This window comes from Haliaeetus albicilla, chromosome 7 (genome assembly GCF_947461875.1).
Source record: "Haliaeetus albicilla chromosome 7, bHalAlb1.1, whole genome shotgun sequence".
Classification (NCBI taxonomy): Eukaryota; Metazoa; Chordata; class Aves; order Accipitriformes; family Accipitridae; genus Haliaeetus; species Haliaeetus albicilla.
The window spans coordinates 35782302-35801914 of NC_091489.1; the positions used below are offsets into that span (position 1 = coordinate 35782302).

The 19613-nt window shown below is 41.5% G+C and overlaps 1 protein-coding gene across 6 annotated transcripts in view; it reads right to left on the reverse strand.

Annotated features, from left to right (window-relative positions):
* Positions 1–458: 458 nt before the first annotated feature.
* Positions 459–19613, reverse strand: part of CCDC85A (coiled-coil domain containing 85A) — an 81999-nt gene continuing 62844 nt past the window's right edge. For 2 of the 6 annotated variants that reach the window (XM_009930103.2, XM_069787657.1), the window contains 3 exons: positions 19145–19221; positions 9615–9734; positions 459–2483 (listed from right to left, as the gene is read on the reverse strand). In XM_009930103.2, the coding sequence (XP_009928405.2) occupies positions 2394–2483; positions 9615–9734; positions 19145–19221 (287 nt within the window). In that variant the 3' untranslated portion in view covers positions 459–2393. Of the gene's footprint in view, positions 2484–9614; positions 9735–19144; positions 19222–19613 lie in introns of those variants that run through there. The other 4 variants (XM_069787658.1, XM_069787659.1, XM_069787661.1 and 1 more) reach the window with 4 other exon arrangements.

The following is a 19613-nucleotide window of genomic DNA, read 5'->3' on the forward strand; positions in this document are numbered from 1 at the left end:
GACACAACCAGCCTCCCCAAGTACCACAAACATGTCTGCGTCTCTTACCTGAGTGAAACGGCTCCGGGAGCTCCGTATCGCCCTGTCCTCGCCTCAAAGCTGTGCTGTGCAAGAAGCAGGGAGGAAGGGCCCCACACAGGCGCCCGGCAGCTGCCCGTGCAGCACAGCTGGGGACTTAACACGTCGCACCTGGGGCACGCAGCTGGTGGCAACCTGGACCTGCCCCATGGCACCCCGCTGTCTGTATACCACAGCTACCTCATTTAGCATAAAAGATAGAAGGAAGCTCACCTATCTGGGATTTTTTAAGACACCTGGAGAGAAAGTGAACAAAAATGCATAACATGCAGCTAATTTCTCAACCGAGCAGGAAACACTTCAAATAGCTCCTTCAAAGCAAACTGCATGCAAGCCCAAGCACCTCATGGCTTCGGTCATTAAAGGAGAGCAAACAACAGTGAGATTCTATAATTTATTACTGTTGCTAAGATGAACACAGATACTTGATACCCAGTCATATGCAGAACTGTAAAAAAATAGTTTTAATACAGTATCAAAATTTACACAAGTGTAGTGTCAAAAGACCAGTGTCCCTCAGCTTAGCCCCTGCACATACATACTGCAGGCACAAGTACATGTTTTACAGTTTTTCATACATATATATAGATATATAGGAATACAACAATTGAAGTTTAACTATGCAAACAATATGTATGGGAGAAAACAACATGTAAATATAACAGACAACTGTTTGGGCTGGGTTATATATAAGAATTTATGCAAGAGTGCAATGTTTCAAAATGGAAGGCTGGATTCTGCATTTCCAACTCAAGGAGACAGAGTGAACAGGAGTTTTGCCCGAGAAAGCAATGCTGGATCAGAGGCCTTGCATTGAATGGTACCAAGTAAAAATAACAACAGAAACCAATGTAATTACTGCTGCAAATTAACACGCTTTTTTTGAAGACAGTTAGCAGATTTACATCATAGTCCTATATAACAAAAGATAGTACAGCAACTGAGCTACATTCTACTGCAAATAGCCCACGAATACAGCATGTTGCAAGCTCAGAGAAAACAGAGGTTCTGACTTTGGCTCAAATCTTAGTAACCAAGAACAAACCAGAAACCGCGGAATTGTTGCATTCCTATTTTTTTTTTTAAAAAACTTTTATTAGTCTTTTTGATGCTCAGCTATGGTAAAAAGTTAAGCAACAGCATTCAGTCACAAGCCTGTTGCACATTCATACATGAAACTATCATTGCTTTTAGATATACACAAAATACCTATCATTGCAATTCAATACACACAACTATTATCATACACATAGATAAAAATAAACTAAGCACATCTAGGGCGCCGTCTGGTCAAATCTCAGGCAATCTGAACAAGAGCTTTTTGCCTCATAATAATCAAAGACATGCTCTGAGTATAATAAAACCTTTTTCTTTGAAAGAATGCTACAGTGGCAAGAAAAGCTTTTTTATAATGCAGTGCAATCTTTGAGATCCTTAGAGACTCTTGTTAAATAAACCAGCATGTCTCTAAATTAAACAGTAGAAATTAGCATCCTGACAATTGGAAAATACTTTCCGAAAAAACCTCTGATGGAAATTTTGATTTGAGACCTGTAATAGTGACACCTAAGTATTCTGTTCATTAAAGGGCTGCGAACATCACACACGTCTTCAGAAGATGTGCAAAGTGAATCAAAAAGAAAGCTATCTTTACTTTCATTTAGAAAGAAATTGTGTTTCACTACAAGTACTGTAGTTATGCTACACTACTGGCTGGTTAGGAGACTTTATGGTCTTTTAGCACCTCCAAAGGCAGGTATTCTACCAAAGCAAAAAAATCACCTGGAAATTGCCTAAGCACCATTAACTGATACTTTACAGACTGAAGTGTGAGTTACTAAGAAATTACTTTCTCAAAACTGCAGAGACCAAAGGCACAGTTTATCAATGTCCCTCTCCAGCCTGGTGAAAAATCTCTGTTAAATCCAGTGGAAAATTCACTCAGACTTATTAGAGATTCACTGTAACTAACCAAAATAAAACTTATTTCATGTAACTCCTGCAGAATCTCAATTATCTTTTAGTTAGGATGGAAATACCTCAGTGCTTCTAAATATGGTGTGTTGAAGTGATGATGTGGCGGCAGCGTTTCACTAGCCAGTATACTGAAACAGCAGTATTCAGGGGACACTGACAACCTGGCTCCCCTGAAAGACCTCTGTGCAGAATCTCTACTAGTTTCCAGCGAAGTCTCTTGTACTGCATACAGACAGCCTGTTGTCAGCTGGGAAGTCGCTGTGGACACAGTCAGTTCCTTCTCTCTCATCGGCAGTTCAAACTTTTTCCCTTCAGAGAGAGGACTTGCTCAGGGCCTTTTACATAGGTCCTTTATACTGATTTCCTGACAAATGTTGTCTAATTCCAGGGCACGACCCTGCAGCATCTCCAAGTTTCCTCCACACAACCTAAAGGAAGGGATGGAAAGAGATCTCATTATCACCAGTTAAGAGGTACTGGTGTTCATATAGACATGCATCTGGAAACACCACATATTCATTACGCAGACCATGCAGCACAGGTGAGGACAGAGGGGAGGGACATACAACAGGAGAAGAGAGTATTTCTCAATGGATACAACATTCCTTCTGAACACAGAAAGCACATGCTTCTAGGTAAAAAATGATTAAAAACAGAGACAAATGAACTAGCAAGTGCAGCACCAGGATATTTTATGCTTCAGACACAAGACTGAGGGCATTTACAGGCCTCAACTGAAATCTTGTTCAACTATTTCCCAAACCACATCTCTCACAGAACACAATTCAGAAGCACAGAGCTCAGTCCAGAGGAGTCTAAACACTTCCAGTTTAAAAAGCACAGAGCAGTTCTCCTCTTTTTCAAATAATTTACTTGTTCTCTTAAAATCAAGCAAGGCATTCAGGTGTTTATTTCATTTGTTCTTCCTTGAGATCAGAGGAATTGTGCATGTAGTCACTCTTCTATACATGCTTGTGTGTTTTGTTGAACCAGAGCAAAATCTACGATTTAGTAGAAGTTAACAGTTTTTTTCTTAGTGTGGACTGTATGTTATAAAGGTTTCCTTCCTCATACTCACATCTACTCCCATTCATGATTGTGTAACATCCATGTTACAATTATGGAATTAAAAATGCAGAGAAGTTATACGCCCCCAAATTAGGGAAGTATTTTATAATGATTTATAAAAAGATTGACCAATTACAAGCAGGAGAATCAGTAGCTTGTGTCGTATCACCAGGCATCTCCTCCAGGGGCCACTAGAAACAAAAGTGGTGATTACCACCATACTATGTATTGCAATTTAAGATTATTTCTCTTTAATAATAATCAACTAGCAACCAGCTAAAGTATAACTGCTACTAAACCACTCATTAATCTCTGGACCAATAGCGATATGACTGTCATGAAAGGCAAAAACCGTTTTCCATTGTCATTATTTATTATTTGTATCTTAACAGTGGCTAAAGCCCAGAGGTAAAGAGAGATCGCATTAGCTGGAACTGGATAAACACAAAGCAGCTGGATCCTGGGAAGTCAACATCCTGAAAAGATGGCTCCTACAGCTGATGAGCAAAGGCAGAACAACCCCAAAGTCCTACTGTCATTCTGTGCAAGAGATGGGAAAATAACCCAGTTCCTCTGAGCCTTTGCTGAAGAAAACCTGATTATAAGCACGAAAACCAGAAACACTCCAATATTGGAAGCAGTAAGATTACAGTCTTACTACACAGGGCCAAACAAATTGAAGTCCTTTAAAGGGAACTGTCTTTAATACTAATGGGTGGGTTAAAACCCAAACCCTGCAAACTTTCCATATTACCAGAATCTTGCAACCTGAAATCAGAAGTTATCATCATAAAAATACGCATGTGTTTTAGCTATGCTTGCTGTATTGTGAAACTCCATGCCATGGTGAAAGCATGAAAAATGGGTTTTCAGTGAAACCTCCCAAAACAGCTGTCTGTGGCTGAGCCATCGGAGATGGCGGAGGGCTGGATACGATGAGACAGGCTTTTCTTTCCAACATTTGGTTGCTGATTTTCCTAACAATATTACCAAAGAGAAAGGTCTCTTGGATAGCTTTTGTGAGAAGGCACATTGTACCTACATATGCCTTTCAACAATTTTTCTGGTCAATAAACATTACACAATATTTACCAAGCAGCTAATGCTGACACAACAATAAACTAAAAGGTGACACTTCCCAAAGTCCTTTATTTCCAGCTGAACAAATGACCCCTGATTGCTAGGAAGGGACAAACGTGTACAGGACAGCCCTGGAAAGCTGACATCCTAAGCAGAATTGACGAGGTGGAGTGAAAAGGAATACTCATGCCATTTTTATGGGTGGGAAATGGAGAAATCTTTATCAGCAACTGCTTTTGCTTGTGCATACAGTGCAAGAGATAGCTGGGTCTTGAAGGCATCACAGTAATTTTATTTGCCTCCTTTTCAGAAACATGGGATGATATAGGTTAAATATCTGCAGATTTACCACCAAACTCTCCTTTTGTGCTAGTGTATGTACAGTTCATGGCACAATCATGACAGCTGTACAAGTTGCTGCCTTCTGCACACATATTTATTTGGCCTTCTGCATTGTATATGCATTTTGGATTTGCATATAGGGTTGTTTTCTTCTAGTTCAACACTGACTTGTCACAAGCAGCACTAATGGAATTACTTTGCATTTACAAGCACTCAAAAGAAAATGTAAATACTTCAGCATTCCTGAATGTGTTTTAAATAGTTATGACAGAGTAAAAAGCCCAGTACCAAAAACTTCACTCAAAATTTCAGCAGAAACCTTGACTGAATAAAGGACAGCTATGAGGTTCATGGCGATTCATTTCTAGCTTACTTCCAACACACCAGAGTGAAAGGACAGAGAAATCTTCTCCTGGAAGCCAGGCAGAAACCTGCACCCTAACTGCAGATGAGAGCAGCTACATCACCAGCCAGCTGTGGTAGCATTTGAGGCCCATGGTACTTCATGTGCAGCATGAAATACTCGTGGAGATCTCTGGGCTCCCTGACCCCTCTTGCCCAGCTACCCCACCAGTCCCACATGGCATATGCCATCTTCCCTTTGGCTCACAGCCCAAGTGAGTGTCCTGCAGCCCTGAGAACAAAACTTACCGGTGGCCTGAAGAAAATAATGAAGAACGTCCCTCCAGAGTTAATCCAAACATTCCTGCGCTTTGCAATTACCTCCATGCTCACTAATACATGATAAACTACCTCTAAACCTGCCACTACATATTGCCATGTTCTCCTCAGACAATGCAAGTACATAAATACAAAGCAAAACCATTCCCAAATACGTTGTTGATGAGGTGGTACCAACGCCATATGCACATACATCCTGAGGAGACAATTTCCACATCCATTATCTTAATAAAACATCAACATGATCATGTAACACCATAAAGTTCCTACAACATGAATGATACATCCAAATTGCATTTCGGTACCAATCGAGGCTATGCACCAAAATTATAGAGCCCAAAATGAAACTTGTCATGATTCCACTGTTTTCACAGGCAAAACGAAGCCATGGGAAACGTTTCGTGTAAAACACCCACAGTGCGTAAAGCTGCAGCAAAACAGTGAGCTACAAACTGGAAGGAACTGCAATGAGAATGCAAAAGAAAAGAAACATAGTAATTAGTTTATCACAAATCCACTGTACTTTTAACATGGACTAGATGAATGTAAGAAAAAGTAAACCCAGAAAGGAAATAACCAACTATTGTAGAAGTATTATAATATATCAATAGTCCAATCAGACATAGATTATAAAAGTCAGAAGAAAAGGTAGCATTTCAATGCCAGCAGCAGAGCTCTGAATGGGTGGAGAACAAAGAGACAAGGCAGAATACAAGTATATATTTGGGATTTACAAAAATGAATTGATAATGTCAAATTTAGTATATTAGCATTTTAGAAGTGTCATCACTTACATCACGAGAACTTTTATGGATTACAATTAAATATGTATTAGTTAGAAACTGCTTTTTTATCCATAAATTGCAAAGGAATAGTGTAGGCAGGAAAATGCATAGGTGCCATCGTACAGATGGGGAAACGGAGGCTGCCAGACTTCATCATACTTGCCAAATTTTATTCTTATGAAAGATAAATTCAGGTCAGCTGAGTCATACAGTACTTTATCCCAGATATACTATCACACATAGATTTTTCTGATCAATACTAACCAGAATGTTAAAATTATAGTGTTCCTAATAAAACAGTAATTGCATTACAGAAACAGTAATTGACTTAATTTCCACATAAAATCTTCAAGGGCATATTGTTAGCATTTAAACAAAAAGTACTTTGAATCTTCAGGTGTTTCCAGACTCCATATGGAATATAAAGTTAAACACCTTAAGCTTATACCGCACATTTCTTCAGCCACAGTTTTTTCTGCCTCACTAAGGTAGTGGTAAGAGTCTTTAACAGCCTGCTGATTTATATTTTCCTGAGCTTCCAAGACCAGGGTATGTTTAAAAAAAAAAAAAAAAAGAAAAGAAAAACAGAAAAAAAAAAAGAAAAGGAACTTTTATTTTACAAATTTGTTTTGCAGCAACAAATAGGAGCAGTAGCATATTTAAGCTTTCATGGGTCCTTCCTGAGTATGGGCATACATATATAACTGACCAATTGCATTTAAAGATAATTACACTGATTACAGTGCTCTGGATTTCAGGGCAGGATGGATCATTAAATCTTCTTGCCTGACCTCCTGGGTACCATAGAACACTTACTTTTCTGCAGCAACTCCTACGCTCAGCCTCAGACCTTGTCTTCCATTAAAGCATACCTCCATTTAATTTGTAGATTACATAGTGGAGTTTCCAGTAGGTGACGCTGAAGTCAGGACAGGAAAATACAATGCAAGTTTTGCAGGTAAGCCTGTGCCCCTGGTTATTCAGGCATTCAGACTAGGTAACGATCATCACTCCATAAATACAAACCCTGGTCTGCAAAGCAAACCTACTTGGAATATGCAGACCTCCACGCACAAGCATGCAGTTTGGTCATATACAACTTGCAAAAAGAAACAAACACACCCTGCCATATAAAATAACTACTCATATATCCCTGGTGATACCACTTCCGCATAGGGAATAATCTCATAACCGCTGGTGGGGTGGGGAAGATCACCAAGGTCCAGGCATGGGGATGCACATGTGGCAACTTCTTCTTTCAACCACCCTGCACAATGGATCCGGTCACAGAAGAGTCTTTATCAGACCAGCTGCATGGCAAAGCTCTTCTCTGTCTTTTACCACTGTCTCCACCAGTGGGAGATTCACAGGCAATTTTTTTTTTTTTTAAAGCCTCCTCATTACTCAGGAAAAAAACAGCACTATTTTTAGCAATGACCTCCCTCTGTCTTCTTATGGATCCATCACTTTAAAATACCTTCCTGCTCTTTAGATTTCTTGCTGTGCAGAAGGGGATTGCACTAACAATGAGGTTTTGTAACAAAGACTATACCTTTTTTCCAGGAATTCCAAATTGCCAAATTTGTAAAGAAAAGCAGGCTCCTTACTTTGGCTTGCTCTTCCTCCTGCACCTGATTCTGTTAAGTGATGCAAGTGGGAGCTCTGCATTCCCCAGAAGGGCAGGATCAAACCCATATGCTTCACTCTGGGAAACAGCAGGGTCTCCTCCCTGGCTGGGGATGAGGAAGGTTGGGCATTCTGTTTAGCTGACAGCTCATTTTCCATTTCGAATATAACAGTATCATTTATATCTATTTCTGCCTGCTGCAAAACCTCCTAGCAAACTAAAAGCTGAGCTTTCACATTATACTGAACTATATACTGTGTATTTCTTATCAATCCATTTCAGCAACCAAGTCATCGGCCATTGTTCAAATATTTCACGTACACCAACCAGCTATTACAGGTTGTCAAAAGCATATCGTTAAATGTTCCATTCAGGGAAGTGTCTTTGACAACGGCTATTTTAAGACAACTACAAAAGGCTTTTTTTTGATAATTATGCGTGACCTCTTGACAAAATTATGTGGCATAGCTTTATTTTCTAGGCAGCAGCAGGTGAATTATATGGAAGATGCACACAAGACCTTGAGCACTGCTGAACCGGGCGTTCCTCAGCAGCCGGGAACCAACACCTCTCCTGGATGAGGGCCAGACCAGCACGCTCATGGGCAGAGTGCTGCCGAGGAGGACATGGCCAGAGTGGCCATTAGAAGGGGACCTGCAATTGTGTGTGCATGGAGAGGGGCTCAGGCGCTCTGCTGCTGCTTCACCCCTTCGGATGCCAGAAAAACAGGTGAGGCGGCTGCAACGAAGCACTGCACCTGGGTTTTATGTTACAGGAAGGGATCCGATTGCTGTGATTTGTGCACAGTTCACTGGCATAAACCGACTTCCTCAGGCTTCACAGGGGAGAAGTCAATGTCACCCAGCCACGTGGAAGATAATCACCTTGCGCATAAACTCAGATGTCCAGGCAAGTCAACAGCACTACTGAGCTCCTACTGTGCACTGTACATCTCCACGAAGCTCAAAAACAGAGCAAATGTCTACAAAGGTCCCTTCTACTTCTCCCCCGGAGGAGTGCAAACCTACCCCTCCAAGTAACCAGTATGTCCCTGCAACATCTGTATAGGTTGGGAGTAACAGCCACTTAACTGAATGAATATTTAAGCAGTTTAGCTAATGAGTGAAGTATAGGATAGAAGACATGCACAAAGCACAAGAAAACAATCACACCAGAGTCCACATTAGGAGACAGGAATACAAAGTCCCTGCTCTCCGCTCAGCTCACCATCCCTTTTTAATCCTCTCCAGAGGAGCATGGACACAGCTGACACCCACGCTGCGGTGGGACAGTGAACTCAGCCACTTGCTGATTCAGATCAGCTGATAAACCATTGCATCTTGTAACAGCTTTCTAAGTTGCATTAATTGCAACAGTTTCACTGTTGACATAGGTAAGAACTTGCAAATTTGCCCCTCCAATTGCTTGTGTCAATTGCTGTTTATCAATGCAACACAGGTCGTTGCAGTCCAACCCTGACTTCAGAGTAAATCACATCTGCTCTCAAAGAAATTTCAACTCTGACCTTAGGATCATGATGCATGGTCTTCAGCCCAAAGTTTTGCTACTTTTATTATGAATATACCATGCGCATTGGCTTTAACTTTGCATTAAAGTATTTCTCTCTGCATGGGTTACAGGAATCCATTATTTTCCACAGGAGAACAAATATGCATCCTAGATGAAGTAGAAAGACTTCCTTATTCAGAAAAACACCACTTTCAGCTTTAAAGAAAAACTGTACAAGTGTAAGTAATTTGGAGAGCAGCTACAGCTGGCATCGCCCCATTGTAAGGGCCAGATCCCTGCCCTGAGAAACACACAGTCCACAGATGCAATGAGTGACAAACAGAAAAACAATCCCGCTCATGACAGTAACATCCCAGTGGTGTCCACAGGAATGTTGCCAGGACAATACAACACGTGTTGAGTAACAGACACAACGTTTTGCATGGACTGTACCGGAGGAGCGTTACCTTCAGAGCATTTACCACTGAGTCAGACTGCTGAGAGGCTGAGCCATGTCCACTGACGCTAGCTGGCTCGTTTGCAGAGCAGTAACTCCCCTCCGCCCCTCCTGGCATCCTAATGGGATCCTTCGCAAAAAATTAAAAACTATTTAATAAAGAAAAGGGTTGGTAACTAATTAAAACAGATGTCAATTATTTATTGTTCTTTTTAAAAAGGCTGAGAAGCACTGAAGGCATGTTTTACTCCAAAGTTCCCCTTTTCTGTGCCACAGTAACCAAGATCCACGTGAGGCAGCTCAAGTGCTACTGTTGAGTGCCACCCAAACACTCTAGCTCTCAAGGGTGTCTCTCTGGAAAATCAGGACATAGCAATAAAATTTCTTATGTAGGTACATTGCCTCACAAAATGCTGCAAGGTTCAGAGAGATGATTTCAACTCCAGAGGAAGGTTTTGAGAATGTCCAATTTTATCCCAGTAACTCTGGAGGTTGTTCGTTCAGCAAAACTCACATTTTTAAATATTGCTGCAAGGTTTGCAACACAAGCTCAGCCGCAGCCAACCGGAGAAGGAGCCAAGAGGTCCAGGCTGCCAGCTCACTCCTTCCCTGCCTCTGGCTGCTCCGGTGCAAGGGCATGTCCCCCTGCTTGCCTGTCAGATGTCCATTTATACCCAACAGTGACAACCTCAGGGGCTTTCTCCTCCCATTGAACGCCTGGAAGGGTTCTTCAGGACACTGCCAAACAAATGCAAACTACCTCAACTCTTACAGCTCAGTCACCTCAGACTTTGCAGGATGTAAAGCATCTCCTGGAGCAACTGCAGTGCCGAGGTAACCTGAGCAAGCAGCCTGCTTCAGAGGAGTGCTAAAAATACCCCTGCTGCATTCATGGACAGCAATGTGATAGCTGCAGCGACAGAGATGGCCCGGGTAGAGGCCTCCGAGGTGCTTTCAACCTGACATGCTCTTCACTGTCATTCTTCATGCAGAATTTTGTTTGAAAAAATGAGGAATATAAAGAAGAAAAATATTTCTAAGATTGAGAGATGAAAAGTTCCTTTCTTACAGAGTAAGAAACACTGTAGGAAACATTAAGAAATAATGTAGCAGTAACTCCTGCTGGAATGTATGGGAAATGCATTTCTGAAGGAAAAACAATGACAGCGGAAAGAGCCTCTGATAAGAATCAGTGCCCTGATGTGCACTAATTTGCCCTGCTGAGCAAGCACATAGCACGTTGCAGTCTTTTTGGAGGTGTCTATAATCTAAACAACAGGAAAGATGAAGGTGGGCGTGGGAGAAAAAGGGCACAGAAAGATGACATGAGGCTGTACTTCACAGATTCAGTCTGCCTGAAAATGTTTTATTGAAAAGTATCCCAGTCCAAAGCAAGTTTAAATGCTGTGCATGACTTCGTCAGGATATGCCCAGGCCTTTGTGACCAACGCTGCATGGCTCACAGCAGTGCCAAAGGGGCACATGGCAGAGACAACCCTTGCAACTACCGAGCATGTTAGGCTTGATCCCAGCAATCGCCTGCGGGACTGAACCTCACACATTAAAAAAAAAAACAAAAAAACCACCTAATTAAAAAAAAAAAAAAAAAAAAAGAGAACACTGCATATGCTAAGCCCACAGAAAGGGTACCTTAAGTCTGAATATGAAATCCCAATTGGTACACAAACTCATCTTCCAGTGTTGCTATCCTGCCAAGCAATGGATGCAGTGTAAACCACAATAGTGGGCATTAACGGGTCTCATAACTAGGCTGACAATACTGGCACACACTTAGGGCAGTGTGCAGTGTATCATCCTACAATTCTCTGCATCAATGACTATTATCAATTTGCTGTGATGTATGGAGGGAGGTTTAGGACTTATTTTTCTTTGGGAAGGATTTATAGATCTCTTAGTGACTGGGCAGACTTAATGCTATACTTTGAGAAAGGAAATGAAAGAGGAAGGAAAGGGGGTAATAAAGCAGACCAGAGCAATTCTGGTTTAGGATAAATTCCCTCAGTCAGCTTTGTTTTCTGTTTCTTTACTGACTCCAGGGCCAGCAAAGATTTTTGTCAGTTTTGAATGGTGAAATATAAATATTGCTATTAAAAGCTAGGAAAATTAGGACAGATTGTACATCTAAAGCCTCCTGAATATGAGAAAATCCAAAAGTCCTGCAAATTGTGCTGCTGTCAGAGTTCAGGCCTTCCTCCAGGCAGCTGTCCTCCACAGCCTCTTCTGTGCCATATGCAGCACATTTTTGTCTCCCTTCATGAGAACAAGAAACTTGTGTACACACTGCTTTAAGCAGACAGCATCCTCAACACATGTTGGTAGGAGACTGAAAATTAGTATTTCCCCTGTGGGCATCCCTGTCCCTCCTCCCTCTGTCCTTGATAAGAGACATAAGCTTTTCTTAAAAAATAAGGCAGTCCAGCTCAGGGACTTCTTATCTCAGGTGAGGCCACTCCACAGAGGCAGTACAGCTTCTGCCTTCTTTGGAGGAAGCTTATTCCAGCAGATGATGCGGATGGGACCAGCCTGAACGTGGGTCTCCTATTCCTTGGCAAGGCCTGTGAGCCTGAGGACACATCGGCACTACTGACCGCATTATGAGTTTCTGAGGCAGTGAAGCAAAACAAGAGGAAAAGGCTCTTTGCCAAAGTGGTGATGTGTGAAAACAAGGTGCCTTGGGAGACGAGGAAAGTGCGCTTTTCAGACCTATCATCACAGCTGCTGCTTGCCACTGGGGAGCATGGCCATGTTTAACCTTCCACCAGAACCTGACCTGAGTTTCCTTGCACTGAGTCCCTTCCCTGCCACTGCCCAACCCAGATTACAACTGGATCCTGAGCAGGACCTTGAGGACGGGAAGAGAAATCCTGTTCCCTTGCTCCTCTAGCTCCACACATAGCACTTGCTTACAGCCACTCAGCCACTCAAAGTAGGCATCCCATGTGTCCACATGTTTTGGACAATCTTTTCATTTATTATCCAGTAACAAAGCTGTGGAAGTGGAACCAAATAAGACACAAGGGATGGAGTCATGGCTCCATAGGCTGAAATCTATATTAACTTTAAACATCTTGAGTAATTTCAAATAAACAGTGCTGCACAACATTAACGTCTGAGAAATAATTTACTTTTTTCCTCATCCTACACTGCCAACCTTACCTACTGCCCCTGCCCAGCCCTTGTGCCCAAGCTACAGCACGGTCTGCATGTTGCCTCCGCTGAGTCTAATGTGTACTCTGTGCAGATTATACTGCTGCAGAAAGCACATTGTCTGAAGCAGGTAAAATCCACATAATATACCATGTACATTTTGCCAGGAAGATAAGAGAGTGCAATCACTGAATGTGCAGATCCATCTTCTGTGGGAAGTAAATCTACAAAATATCTAATGCCAACACACGACTCTAGTGAATAGAAAGCACAGGAAATCTGACTCAACCCCAGAATATCACATAACAAAAAATTAGATAAATGGAAATTTAGCATCTCCCTCGCACTGACTGCAAAATGTTAAGGATACTCAGGCCATTCTCCCATAGTGCCAGAGGCAAACCCTGCACTGTACTGTGGTCACAGACAGAATAAAGACCCCTGTGTAGAACAGGGTATTCTTTGATGGAAAGAACTAATCATGAGCCTTTTTACTTGAGCCAGTAGAAAACATAATTTTTTTCAATCCATACTGTTGATAAGGATAGTCATGAATGAAAACCACTGTAGCGCAAAGCACACTGTATAGCTCAAGTCAGTGGCAGTTTGTCTGCCAGCTCCTCCAGAGGAAGCATGCCGCTTGCTGCCTGACTCACAACCTCCCCACGGCACACAGGGATAGCTGAGGAGGAAAAAACACGGTCCATCTCTGCCCCAAGGACAGTAGCAGCCAATTCACCAGAGCTTCTGAGAGAACATGATTTTCCTGTCCACTGGGCATTGCTCTGTTCGCTTACCATCGGAGACCTACCTCAGCAAATGCACAAGACCTCATTCTCCAGCAGCTTTTTATCCCAGAGGCAAGTGCTTTACTGGGAAGTATATTCTTCCTGCTGGGTAAATGTCACACCGGTTCAATCACTACCTGATTTTCAAAGCTTTTTTCTGATTTCCTCAGCCCTCAATTTCCTCATTAGCTCAAAGAAAACACAGGCCGTGTTTGTCAGCTTGTTTCAAACAGGAGGAGAAAGGAAAAACAGAAAGCAGTGAACTGTAGTATGTTGCTCTGCTGTATTAATAACACCCTAAACAAAATGGCAACAGTTTTTTTAGGCAATATTCCTGTCAATTAAAATACACAATTTTAAAATGCTGCAGTTATTCACCATAATTCCTGTTCTCAAAGACCTCAGCAGAAGAAGACCTTGCTACTTCTGCATATCACTGCCAAAATCCACATATTCTCATAGCGTATTTGAAGCACACTCAGATTTCTGAGTGGCCAAAAGCATTGCTGGCTACACACCTTCAGAAACACCCATTTTCAGCAGGCCCTTCACAAACCTCTGTTGCTAATGAACTGGTAAGAGAAAAAGGCCCTGGGCTGCAGCACCTCCAAATCTTGGAGGCCACACATATAAAAACCACCACTATTTAAAATCTGGAAGATTCAGTGGACTCTACTCGAAAATCATGAGTACAAACTAACTCCAGACTTTTGGAAATTACTCTGGAAAAAAAAAAAATTTATCTGTCCTTCTCGCTGAACTGCAACTCTTTTTGCATATCAGGTTTTTATTGAATTTGTATCTTGCCCATAAACTCTTGCTATTCAGCCTGCCCGTGCCAAGCAAGATGGAAGCGCTATGCTTAGGACACCCTGAGACAAAGACTCTGGTCAGAACCTCAGCTGTTGTAAACTAAAGTCACTCCATTAATGACCTATTAATTTAAACTGAGGATGAGAGTACATGAAAGAACCAGGTGTGTGGATGCTGTTGATTTACTTTCAGCAAATATTTAGTGATATGATTAGGTAACATGGGTTTGTATGATGGGTTTTAATTACATTTTGGTTGAAGGATTCCCTATTCTTCTACATGCTATGGAAGGGAGGAGACAAACATTATTGGACTGCGAGTGACACTACTAACCAAACAGTTCCCATCTTCTAATTAGATTTATAACTAAAACCATGCCATGCAGAAGGAAAATAAAAACCACAGATCTTGGCAAAAAGGGTTTTGAAAGATCTTGACATGGGTTGAAATAAAATGTGATAATCTAATGGAAGTGGGAAGAAAGAGGGAGATGGAAAGTGTTGGAAGTACTTAAAAATGAACTACTGCATGCCTAAGGGTCATGCCTGTTATTTCACACTTAAAGGTACCAGGACTGGAAAAGGCTAGCAAGGATGCAACCCCCCCCCAAAAGTGCCTGAAGCAACAGTGGAATTGAAAGAGAAACAACAAAAAGAGATGAAAAAAGGATCAAAAGACTTGTAAAGGAAAGAACGAGGAAATGGATGGAGGCAGAAAAGCCCACATGAGAGGGAGCAGAAGGGCTCTAGTTCAGCCCTGCACCACACCTGCCTCACGGCTTTGGGGCTGCCCACTGTGGAAGCCAGGAGCTCGGCTCCCCGCATCCAGCCTCCAGCCGCACTGACCCAGGCAGTTTGTTTGCTCACAAAGTGGCATCCTGGCAATATTTCCTTTCCCCTTCATTAAAAGGTAAAGCTAAATTACAAGGACAGAGAGTTAGAAGGGGGAAATGTCTGACAATTCTCCATCTCTGCCTCTTGCTCCCTTCTCCCACGAAACAAATAAAAACTGAAGCAATTTAAATTGGGTGGCTTGCCAAGTATATCTTTTGCAAATGCATTCACTGTCATTATATGACAGATGTCCACATTTCCATAACATTTCAGCTCAGCTTATCAACCCTGAAATACTACCCCTATGAAAATTCAGGGATATCTTCAGTTAATTGACATGTGGATGCCAGACCCTGATCTAGCTTCCCCCAGCATAAGGCATGGATAGGAGTTACCCACCACATCAAGTCTGGGAGGACACTCCTGTTTTCAGTTAGCTGAAGTTACTCACTGACATAACAGATCTGTGACAGCCCAGGAAGCTGTCTGAATCCATTGTTTGGCCCCTACATATTTTCTTAATTATTGCTGAGTATTTTCATTACAATATGCATAGACACTCTGTTCTGGCTATGACAGGGGGTTTTTTTTATGTCGGCGACAAAACTCAATCCGCTGCGATGCTGTAGTTTCATGTACATTTTGAGGCAGCAGAAGGCAGCGGCACTGCCAGAGCCCATGTGCTGCAGTGAGCTTTCCTGCCCTAGCCCCACGGGGGAACTACTCTGGCCTGAAATCCATCCAGCAAAACAGAAATGTTCTTGCTCAAATCCTTTTGCCTCTACACACTGCTGTCATGCAACCTTACCTACATGAGCGTTTGAGAAGCACCAGCGCAAGCTGCACACCCCTTGTCTCGGGCGCAGCCAGCACAGTTTGGCGTTCTCAACAGAAGACCCAGCTGCATACCATAAATCTTGGAAAGTACCTGCTTTCTTGCACAAAAATCCTATTTGTGGCCAGAAATTGAAAGGGTCTGGATCATATCTTGCTACATGCTATCTGAGAGAAGGAAAAAAAACAACAACAACAACAGCAACAAAAAAGAACAGCTAATTACAGCTCTCGCCAACACAGCAAACCTACAACCCATCTATGGCTTCTCATAACTCTTAAGCCCACTACTATGCTATAAACTGCCACCAGAACAACTGTGCAGCACAGGAAGAGACATTAACGGGCTTAAGTGAATATGTACATTTTTATACCTTTTCTATTACCTGATCAAACTAAAATATTGACTCAGTGGTGGTACTGCATTTCCCCTGACAAAGAAGCCCTTCAGTACAGCAGAGTGAACAAAAACTCAGATTCCATTTGAACAGTGATGGCAGCACTTAAAACCATTTTCTCTGGAAACGTTCTTGCCACTAAATATTAATAAAACCTTTACATAAGAGGTCTGTGGGGTTTTGAAAAGAAAACTAATATGTATGGAGGGAGACAAGCAAAGCAAAAGAAACTGGAAAAGAACCACGCCTACATGATAGATGAAAGGAGTGATTTATCTGAAGAGGGTGTCAACAAATGTGCCAGTGCATTTTCATGAGTGACACATAAGCAGAAAAGGAGGGAAAGAAAGGATATTGAAAGCAGAGAGGAAAAAGAAGAAAAGTGTGGCAGGAAGAGAGAAAAAAAGTCTCAGAAAGCAAGGCAAGGACTCTTCAGTAAAGACCTAGCAGAGGTGTCACACTCACGAGTGCGAGTCGTCACCTCCCTCATAGAAAGTGCAGTCCTGCAACTCCCAAGCCCTCCCAGTGCTCCCGTACGCTATCAAAGAGGTGCTGTGCAAAAAGCAAAAGGCACTCTCTTACTGAAGGACTAGTGAAATTTTAAGGCACAACACTGTAGCTGAGTAAGAGCTGTGCCAAAAACCTTCATCAGTTGTGGAGCTCATTGTTTATTTTCAGCTGATTTGTCAAAAGCGCTTTGTTTGGCTTAACGCCCAACAAACTCCCATTAAATGGAATCAAACTAGGGCCAGGAGCTTATGCGTTTTCATCCCGCATCCTTGTCTTTGTGACGGGGCCTGATCACCGCTGATAGCATGTTCAAGGTGTTACTCACAGGAACAACAAACCCCCAAAACGAACTCATGCAAATGTAACGCCAAGGTAACTGAATGCAAAGTTGGAATGAGCTTGGTGTCTACATTTTCTTCCTCTCCCCAAAGCAATGACTTTCTTAAGGAGAAAAGGTGAGTAAGATATGCCAGGAAATGTGAACCCTTGTCACTCATTATTTCTTAAAATAAAGTATCCATAGATATTAGGAGATTTTTCAGAACTCTATTACAGATCCTTGTGCCAACAAAACCAAACATAAGACAAACTGACCTGTGTTTTTAAAAATAAAAAGCAGTTTTGCAGGCTTGCTTACCTAGTTCTTCCCCTTCAAAATCTCACAATCAGCATGTTTTGTTACAATTACTTTTGCAACAGCTATGGGCTTAGGTGCTATTTTCACAAGCACTATTTTCTGGTTTTGGCACTCCAGCTAAGATATTTTCAATGAACTCAATGCCCACACTGTGGGTGTTCCAGTCTTTGGCAAGATCTGGTAATGAATTTCATGGGTCTCCACTTGAGCACCTCAAAACCCAGACAAATAAAACATATGGCCACTTCTAAAGATTTTGCCCACAAAGAATGTTCCGCACAATTTATCCCCCAGTGTTGTTCCAGACCCAAGACAAACCACAATGGTATTTTTTCAGGCAGGTTTGTTAACATTTGCTCTGAAACTGTTCTTGACAAGAAAATATTCTTTATCACTGAAGATCAACCTTTGTCTTTCCTATTGAAGACTCTATACATGTTAATGGACAGACATTTAACCATCCTTGCTGTCCTCCTTTTCCAGATCAAAAAATTAGGGTACAGGGAAGTTACATAAATTGCTCAGGGTCACCTAGCAAGTCAAGAGCTAAACAAGAGCTAGAGAGGCCCTTCCAACTGTCATATTATAGGTGAGGAAAAAACCCACCACAGTTTACTTAAAATCCACCTTAAGGAAATTGTTAATTTGGGGCTGAGATTTCTAGCTAATCTTAGCTTACACAAATGAATAAATCTGAGCCAGTGGATTTTACTTCTCGCTACGTTTCACTGGTATCTTGGATTTTACATTCAAATAACAGTGCTAAGTTCAATAAAAGGCACTTTTCTTCTTCAGACCAATGTCTTCATTTAAACTAGTGTTTGATTTAAACAAAATGCAACTTCTTTTTCCTTCAAGTGGGCAGCTTCATTTGGAGACTTTATGGATTTTCCTAAGGATTACTTAACAAAATATAATAGAAACATGTGCTGCTATATATATGTATATATAAAAAATTACAAGTCTCTGATTCATTCTTTTAATGAACTTCAAAATTTTTCACTCTTAAAAACATACTGGGAAAACCTTTAACTTCATATTTGCTTATTTATTCAATTTAATTTCAGTCTTGCATTTATGTATGTAATATATTCCTCAAAATATTAAAAATTATATAACCCAATTATTATTACTTAAAACATTTGCATTTTTAGAGCAAAATATTTTGGTTAACTATAAAAAAGTACTTGATATTTTAGTAACAAGAAGCTCTTGAAATAAAACCAGAATGTAAAGGGTCAGTTCACTGAGATTTTCAACCCTTTAATTAATTAATTATAAGTAGCGGCTTCCAGTGAATTTTTCTTAGCAAGGTATCAACACCTGCAAAGGAGAAAAGTTAATGAAAGCATTGCCATAGCCTTAAATGACTATCGCACTCAATCACGAGCAAGATGAGCAAACAGATGCGAGTGCCTTTGTTTATCCAAATGATCAGCCTGAGTGTTCAAATGCAGTAACGTCAAATGACAAGTAATACTGATTTTATCTCAAGCACAAAGACTCGAGTGTTGCTGTCTAGCTGCTGGCTACTGTTCCCACCAACAGAAGTCACCCACCTGGGGCAGCATGCGATTTTCCTCCTCCAGCTGTCTTACTCTTGCCTCCAGCTGCCTAACATAGGACAAGGTTGGTTCTAAAAATCAAAAAGAAAAAAACACTCATATTATCCACAGAGATCTGCTTGTGTTTACTAGCGTCAGAGCCTGTGCCACATTCTGACTTGTACTCACAGCAGATTGCCTCTCTCAAATGTCCATTAAACATTCAGCTCTGTTCCTCTCAAGGGCAGTGCAAATAATGCCGATACTAGAATTAATCCAATCAATTCCTTGGTGCTTTTGATTCTAAACTGCTGCACTTTAAGGTGGTCCCTTCTCAGACACAAGGTATCTTACAGAAAGGCAACACAGCCTTGAGCTCTTCCAACCCATCCCCTAAGCTCCATGAGCTCATACTGTGTTTTGGAAATACTCCATGAGAGTAACGCATTATCCCACCAAGTCACCGCTGAAAAGCCCTGAAAGA